General features: G+C 39.8%; 2 protein-coding genes across 3 annotated transcripts; both read right to left on the minus strand.

Moving 5' to 3' along the window:
- Nucleotides 1-267: 267 nt before the first annotated feature.
- LOC145955248 (uncharacterized) lies at nucleotides 268-6,468 on the minus strand. 2 transcript variants are annotated; one of them, XR_014431891.1, is made up of 2 exons: nucleotides 6,303-6,468; nucleotides 268-617 (listed from the first exon to the last, which is right to left on the minus strand). XR_014431891.1 is itself a non-coding variant. In XM_083069941.1 (2 exons), the coding sequence occupies exon 1, from the start codon at nucleotides 2,206-2,208 to the stop codon at nucleotides 1,678-1,680; it is 531 nt and encodes a 176-aa protein (XP_082926067.1). In that variant the 5' UTR covers nucleotides 2,209-2,227; the 3' UTR covers nucleotides 268-617; nucleotides 1,220-1,677. The 2 variants fall into 2 exon arrangements, 1 of the variants encoding a protein (XP_082926067.1); XM_083069941.1 differs by lacking the exon at nucleotides 6,303-6,468 and adding an exon at nucleotides 1,220-2,227.
- Nucleotides 6,469-6,730: 262 nt separating this feature from the next.
- On the minus strand, nucleotides 6,731-7,414 carry LOC145954715 (uncharacterized). The gene has a single exon (XM_083069405.1). The coding sequence runs from the start codon at nucleotides 7,412-7,414 to the stop codon at nucleotides 6,731-6,733; it is 684 nt and encodes a 227-aa protein (XP_082925531.1).
- Nucleotides 7,415-8,765: the final 1,351 nt, after the last annotated feature.

Here is an 8,765-nt window from a genome sequence, read left to right on the forward strand (position 1 = left end):
CAACCTCACGCTGATGATCACCTGTATAACAGTCAAAACAGAACAACACGAGAAAAGGGAGTGAGAAACATCTCACTCTGGCTCACAGTGTAGAAATATACGCCGAATAGCCAAACACAAACAAAATAAGTATAACATAGATAAATTAATAATAACATCACACTCATCCAAGACATGAACCATCACTTTATCATATAACATTAAGAATGCATATGCATGGACACGGACTACATATTATCATGTGTGACACCCTTCTACCCCATAATAAATAAGTAACAACAATAAGAATAATTCAATAAATATAACATCAAGAAGGGTCCACATATTTTAATAAAAACTCATAGGTTCACAAGTCTTGAAATAAATAGAAATAATAATAATAATAATAATAAAGTTTTACTCTTAAAAGAAAATTATCAAGGTCTCTAAAGAAAAATGAAAGGAATCCAGAATTTACAAATATAAGGTGAATATAAAACTCTTAAAAATAAGTCTCCTCAAACGACAAATAACAATTCATAACTAAAGCATCCTAAATTCATGCCCCAATGTCACATCCTATCAGAGCAGAACCCTTTCCCTTTAGAACTCAACACTATGAGTGCCTTCATCTTCACCTAAAAGAAAACCACATAAAAACAGGACGGTGAGAGATAGATAGCATCATATATGAACATAGAGCTACCCAATTCCCACCCCACACCGTGCACCAAAATATCATCATTAAATATAAACAACAAATACATCTCATATAATTACCAAACATCATTTTTTTTTTCAATCATACAAGCTTTCATACACATGCTCACTATATGCTCATACACATCTCCTCTCCTAAGAGTCTCAAATTGGCACTCCGCACAATGGGCGTACCTCGTCAATTCCCTTAGTTGTTGCTAATGCGGCATACCGTTCTCACACCCTCCCAGGGCCGGTATGTTGCACGGTTAAACACCCAGCGGCCCGTGCAAAGGCAATCCACCCACCGTTAAACCCTCTGTGGCCAGTGAGCTGCGCAGTTAAACACCCAACGGCCCACGCATGGAATTCAAAGACAATTCAAGAAATAAGTTCTTCCAAATGAATTAAGAATTTAGAACATCGATTGCACAGATAATCGTTCAGAATTTTAAATAGAGTTCCTAGAGGGACTTAGGGATTGCCCTCACTACCCGAACGCCCCTATATTCACATATGAAGAAACCCATCTCCCCCGTACCTTAAGGATGATGAACGAAGGCCAACAGAAGAACGACGGAGCAATCTGAACACTTTACGCCTTCCTTCAAGAATTTTCTCCTCTCCCCTCTTCCTTCAAGCGTCTGACGTTAAAATGAATATTAGGTAACTGACTACCCCCAAAACCCCTCTAATAATTCCGACTGGGCCAGGCCCATACTCACCCGCCCATCCCCCTCTATTTAATTAAAATGGTAATTAAATAATTAAAAAAAAATAAAACAGTTTCAACTTCTATAATTATTTAAAATACTAATTTATTTTCTGCTCTCTAGAATATAAATATAAATAACTACTTGACTCAAGTTTCTCTCGTAAATATAATTATTATTATTTAGAATCTACTGCAATTTTATAAAATTACTAAATAAAATGATATAAATTATTTTCATAAAAATAGTAATTAATTAAAATTTAATTAATTTAAAATTTAGGATGTTACAACTCTCCCCTCCTAAAAGAAAATTCGTCCTCGAATTTACCTGAAGCAAACAATTCCGGGTAAGAATCCTTCATCTTCTCCTCAAGTTCCCAAGTAGCATTTTCCGGCGTTGCTCCACCCCAGATCACCTTAACCAAAGGAATTTCCTTACCTCGAAGTTGTTTCACCATTCGATCCTCAACTCTCACCGGTATGGTTTCTACTGTCAAGTTTTCCTTAACTTCAAGATGATCCGACTCAATCACATGCGAAGGATCATGGATGTATTTTCGAAGTTGAGAAACATGGAATACATTATGAAGATTTGACAAATGTGGAGGTAAAGCGATTTGATAAGCCACTGTACCGACTCTCTTAAGAATTTGATACGGACCGATGAAACGAGGTGTAAGCTTTTTAGACTTCAATGCTCTACCAACCCCAGTCCACGGAGTGACTTTCAGGAATACATGATCTCCTTCTTTGAATTCTAAGTCCTTCCTCCTCTTATCAGCATAACTCTTTTGTCTACCCTGGGCTGTTCTCATTCTATCTTGAATTAACTTAACCTTCTCTATGGTTTGTTGTACTACTTCCGGTCCTAAAACAAGATTATCTCCCGGCTCACACCAACACAAAGGTGTTCTACACCTCCTACCATATAGTGCTTCATAAGGTGCCATGCCTATGCTAGAATGAAAACTATTATTATATGTAAACTCTATCAAAGGTAAGAAGCTATCCCAACTACCCCCTTGATCTAACACGCAGGCTCTAAGTAAATCCTCTAATGACTGTATAGTTCTCTCAGTCTGACCGTCGGTTTGTGGGTGATAAGCTGAACTAAGTCTAAGCTGAGTCCCCAATGCTTGTTGCAAACTCTCCCAAAATCTAGAAGTAAACCTAGGGTCTCTATCTGAAACTATGCTAGATGGTACACCATGCAATCTCACAATTTCACTAATGTAAAGCTTAGCAAGTTTCTCTAGGGAATACTTAATATTAATAGGTAAGAAATGTGCACACTTGGTCAATCTATCTACAATCACCCAAATAGAATCGTGCCCTCCAACAGTCCTAGGCAAAGCAACTACAAAGTCCATGGAAATGCTATCCCACTTCCACTCTGGTATACTCAAGGGTTGAAGTAATCCTGAAGGTTTTTGGTGTTCTACCTTAGCATTCTAGCATACTAGCCAAGCACTCGCAAACTCCTCTATGTCTCTCTTCATTCTAGGCCACCAAAACATCTTCTTCAAGTCTTGATACATTTTGGTTGAACCTGGATGGAAACTAAGTTTGCTTTTATGCCCCTCTTCAAGTATCAAACGCCTAAGGGTAGCCTCACTAGGTACACACACACGGTCACCAAATCTTACTACTCCATCGCTACCCAATACAAACTCTCCACCACTACCTCCTTCTATCGCCTCTCGCCTAGCCACTAAGAATGAATCCTCTAACTGAGCATCTCTAATCTCCTTCAACATGTCATTACTTACACGAATCATGCCTAATCTTATGCTACTAGAGGTAGTCTCACAAGCTAAACTTAGATCCCTAAACTGAGCTAGAAGGTCCATCTCTCTAATCATCAAGGAAGATATGTGAAGTGATTTTCTGCTTAAAGCGTCCGCTACGACATTTGCCTTACCTGGGTGATAACTCAACTCAAAATCATAGTCCTTCAAGAACTCAAGCCATCTCCTTTGTCTCATATTTAACTCTTTCTGATCGAACAGATACTTAAGGCTCTTATGGTCGCTGTAGACCCCTAAAATTGTCCGGGTCGGAAATAAGACTCGAAGACTCTCGAAGACCGAAGGAAAGTCAGCCAGAAGGACTCCTGGAAGACCCTAGGATGATTATCTGTAGGTTTAGAGGTCTTAGAGTAGCTTAAAATAAGGATGTGGGAGAATTGAAGCTCAATACGGCCTCCTGGAAGTTCAGTACGGCCGTACTGAACAATTTGCACTACAATACGGCCGTACTGAACCCAATACGGCCATACTGAAGTTTTTGAACTTCAGTGCGGCCGTACTGAAACCAATACGGCCGTACTGAAGTTTTTGAAACTTCAATACGGCCGTACTGAATTCAATACGGCCGTACTGTAGTTCAAATCTTCAGTACGGGCCGTATTGATGTCAGAGGCCGTACTGCGCCTCACCCCTATAAATAAGACGTCATTTGGACGTCATTCCACACTTTTTTCCAGACTTCTGGACCCTCTTGCTGAGTATTCTGGGGTTTTTGAGCAGTGTTCTGCCCTAGAATTCTCTCCGAGAGCCGATCCGACGAAGTTCTTGAGTTCTGAGCATTTAGCTTGAGAATTCGAACTAGTCGAAGGGAAATCTTTTTGATTTCCATAGTAAAGATTAATTTTTAGGGAAGGAGCGAGCGAGCGTGTAGTGGGAGGGAGCGCCAAAAAGCCTCCTAACATTTGAATATATATAAAAGCACGCTTCAAAGGTTTCTTCTTCAAAATCCTTCCTTTTACTGCTTTCTGATTGTTGCATCGCATGTTTAATTTATTCATCATGTAGATATCTTATTCATAGCCGTTTATAATAAATAGGGGTAATTTAGTAATTTTACATTGTTATTTATGAAATAATCCGTCATAGGGAACCCGAAAGGGGCGTTGTGGGGTGCTAACACCTTCCTCACACGTAACCGACTCCCTTACCCGACTCTGGTTGTAATGGCCAAAGTTGATTTGTGAAATCAATTGCCTTATCCCTTTTTCCAATGTTTTGAGTAAAACATTGGTGGCGACTCCAAGAACCCTACTACTTTGCGAAAACCACTAATCCATGGAGGGTCCCGCTTGGGATTAACATGGATTGGTGAATCATTTAATAAAATTGTTAGTTCGATGAGGTCTCAGTTTGAGAATAAGTCGTTCTAACAATCCACCACTTTTCCAAAACCCTTAAAAAGAGTCCGACCATCGTCGCGAATGCCAAGGTCCGTTTCGGCGGGTGGCGACAGTCGCTAAAAACCTCGAATTTAGAACCATACAAATAGTGTCTCCAAATCTTTAAAACAAATACTACAGCTGCCAATTCAAGATCATGGGTAGGGTAATTTCTCTCATGGATTTTCAACTGCCTAGAAGCATAAGCTACTACCTTTCCCTCTTGCATCAACACTCCACCTAACCCCATCTTAGAAGCATCACAATATACTACAAAAGGTTTATTAAGGTCAGGCAAAACTAGAACTGGTGCACTAGTCAATTTTTCCTTAAGGGTTTGGAAACTAGTCTCACACCTACTATTCCATACAAAGGGAACTCCCTTTCTAGTCAATTCAGTCAAAGGCAATGCTATCTTAGAAAACCCCACTATAAACCTCTTATAATACCCAGCTAGTCCAAGGAAACTTCTAATCTCGCTCACAGATTTAGGGGATTCCCACTTAAGCACAGCTTCTACCTTAGAAGGATCTACACCGATCCCCCCCTTTGAAATCACATGACCTAAGAAACTCACCTTTTCTAACCAGAAATCACACTTAGACAATTTAGCATACAACTGTTTCTCTCTTAAAATCTCAAGTACTACCTTTAAGTGCTCTTCATGCTCCTCTTTAGTTTTGGAATAAATGAGTATGTCATCTATAAAGACAACTACAAATTTATCCAAGTACGGATGAAAAATTCTGTTCATATAATCCATAAAAATTGCAGGAGCATTAGTCACACCAAAAGGCATTACAAGGTATTCATAATGTCCATATCTAGTCCTAAATGCAGTTTTGGGTATGTCCTCCTCTTTCACTCTAATCTGATGGTAACCTGGCCTAAGATCAATCTTACTAAACACACATGCCCCCACCAGTTGGTCCATAAGGTCATCAATCCTAGGCAATGGATATTTATTTTTAATCGTTACCTTATTGAGTTGGCGGTAATCTATACACAACCTCATGCTACCATCCTTCTTCTTCACTAATAGGACAGGTGCTCCCCAAGGTGATACACTAGGTCTCACAAACTTCTTCTCTAACAGCTCCTCTAGTTGTTTCTTAAGCTCGGCTAACTCCAAGGGCGACATCCTATAAGGTGCAGCTGAAATGGGTCTCGTCCCCGGTATTAAGTCTATGGAAAACTCTGTCTCCCTCTCGGGTGGTAGATTAGACATATCCTCAGAGAACACATCAGGGTAATCGCATACTATAGGTAATCTATCCAAGACAGCGCTACTCTCAGAACTCAAAGAAGCTAGTAACATGTATACCTGGGCATCTTCTCTCAGAGACACCTCAACCTGGTTGGCAGTCAAAAAGTCTTTGCTCTTTCTCTCAAGGGGTTGACCAAAAACAACAGTTTTATCAGCACAGTTCAAAAGAACATGGTTGGAAGATAACCAGTTCATACCAAGAATGATGTCTAGCTGACTCAGAGGCAAACAAATTAAGTCAACTAAGAAGTCTCTACCATTAATATGAACAGAACAATTCAAGCATACGCCGGACGTAGAAACTGACCCACTAGTTGGCGTCTCCACACTCAATACAAAAGGTAAGGAAGAAACAGGCAATCTCAATTTGGAAACACAAGCATGTGATATGAACGAATGAGTCGCACCCGAATCAAACAATACAACTAAAGGAATTCCAGCAATAAAACCCATACCTTGGATCAAGTCGTCGGATTGAGCGGCTTCAGTACCACTCAAGGCAAATACTCTCCCTGTAGCTTTCGGCTTACTGGCACTGCCGCTAGCACTAGCACTCCTGCTGATACCGGTACCCCGACTAGCACTAGCACTCCCCCCAGCCTCTCCACTAGCCGTCACTGGTCCTTGCTGTGCACAAGGACAATCTCGAGAAATGTGCCCCCGCTCATTACATCTGAAACAGGTGACCTCCCTATCCCCACATTGATTAGCTCGGTGCCCTGGCCTCCCACACTTGAAGCAAGTGAAGGAAGGAGTAGAACCAGTACTCCCAGCTCTAGATGTCTGGCTCGTGGATGGAGCTTGACTCCTCCTATGCACTGAACCCTCACTACCCCCGTTACTGTTTGAATTTCCAGCAGGACGAGAGTAAGGCTTACTCCTGCTAGAAGACCCATGCCTGCTTCTGATTCCTTACAGGCCCTCCACTTTTGTAGTGAGCAACTCTAGCCCGATTATCTTCATCATAAACTCTGCACTTGTTCACCAGCTCGTGGAATCTAGCAATGCCCTGGTAGTTGAAAGCTTGCTTGATTTCCGGTCGAAGACCACTAATAAATTTCACACATTTCGCTTCCTCATTTGCAACACCCTCATAAGCGGGATAGAATCGTACCAGTGCCTCAAACTTGGCCACATAATCTGCCACAGTATCATCCCCTTGCTTCAGCTCAAGGAACTCTACCTGCTTTTTGTTGCGAATATCTTGTGGGAAATACTTCTCCAAAAACAACCTCTTAAAATTATCCCACGTCATCGGAGTACCCTCAGCAATCATCCTCTGGTAGGTACTCTGCCACCAGATTCCAGCATCTCCAGACAACATGAAGGCAGCCAAAGATACCCTCTGTACCTGTGGACATTCAATAGCTTGGAATATCTTCTCCACCTCAAACATCCAGTCAGCAGCACCATCCGGGTCATAGCCACCACGGAAGGTAGGTGGATGGTTCCTCTGGAACCGGGCAAGCCAGTCCACTTCTTGATGTTGGTTCAGGTTGCCTACAGCCTGAGCCATAGCCATCAAGGCCTCAGCGATAGCACGATCATTCCTACCTCCCCCAGACATCACTTTTCTTATTCACAGAAAAGTAGAGAGTCAAAACAAAACAAACCAATTAAAACAATCATCTCAGTTAAACAACATCACAGCACAACCCACAGAAACATAGCAAGCTCATAACTCAAGGTCGAATGAATCGACCTGCTCTTATACCACTAAATGTGACACCCTTCTACCCCATAATAAATAAGTAACAACAATAAGAATAATTCAATAAATATAACATCAAGAAAACATTCAAAATTTGCCTATTCTCGTAAGGTTTCTTGTAGGAACCCATAGAGCACTCTAATCCATATCAAAACTTATCTATTCTCGAAATTGAACGCATATTCACACTCAGAATCACGCAAGAAATGCAATAGAAGAATTAGAAAGCAAAACAAAAAACTTTCATAAAGTGTTTGTTCCTATCAGGCAAGGGATTAGACGCCAATACTCCTACCCAATAGTTATTCCCACGCCCCCGAGTGAGTTTTCTCACTCCCCCTTACCTTCATGAGTAGAAGACAAAACGCGTACAGTTTCGCGGTGACCTCCTCCTCATGATTCTCTTGATTCTTCAAAGCACAATGCGTAGAAAAGAAAGAGAAAGTGAGAAGCTTTAAAATAACTCCTGACAACCTCCTTTCTTAAAAATAATAAAAATAAATAATAATAATCTATAACATTATATAGAATGAATACTTTAGTTTCGTCTCCACAATTTTTAATACTGTTTTACCCTTTAACAATTTCTTATTCTGGTACTTTAATACTGTTTTGTTGGAGTATTTCGTTTACATTTTTATTTACTCTACAAACTCCTGGGAAATCGAATGTATGAATTATTAGTTAATAAAATACGTGTTTTGTCGTAAATTTCATGGCAATTACGAATGAGATCTCAAGGTTAGTTATAAGTTTTTCCTTTCATTCCCTGATTTTGCATTCTACCAAACTCCTAAAATTTTCCATTACCTCTTTATGCTAACTTTTTCATTGCTTTATTCTAAATTTTCAAACTTCGTAAAAATCTGATGTAACCATACTTTCAAATATTTTTTCACCATAGATTTTATTTGTAGTTTTGTGTGTTTGTTGTCAGATGTTATTTTAAATTAGAGTTTTTTTCCATGAATTTTTTTATAGAATTGTGTGTTTTATTCTGTGAATTCGCTTTAGTTGAGAAGGTATTTATGTTAACTATACTTTCCTCTCTTTTTTTTCTTTTCATTTTATTCTTTCATTTTTCTTTATTTTCTTTGATGGTTGACATATTATTTCTTGAATGGAAGTTAGTAACCGGATCCTGCAAAGATAGTCATGTGGATGATGAAAACTACAATAACACATAATGACAAGAGGTTGTAATTCT

This window comes from Cajanus cajan, chromosome 2 (assembly GCF_000230855.2).
Source record: "Cajanus cajan strain Asha chromosome 2, NIPB_CcT2T_4, whole genome shotgun sequence".
Classification (NCBI taxonomy): domain Eukaryota; kingdom Viridiplantae; phylum Streptophyta; class Magnoliopsida; order Fabales; family Fabaceae; genus Cajanus; species Cajanus cajan.

Excerpts from the sequence above, each read along its gene's own strand:
- LOC145955248 (XM_083069941.1), bottom strand. The coding sequence starts at position 2,208 with ATGAGAACAGCCCAGGGTAGACAAAAGAGTTATGCTGATAAGAGGAGG.
- LOC145954715 (XM_083069405.1), bottom strand. The coding sequence starts at position 7,414 with ATGTCTGGGGGAGGTAGGAATGATCGTGCTATCGCTGAGGCCTTGATG.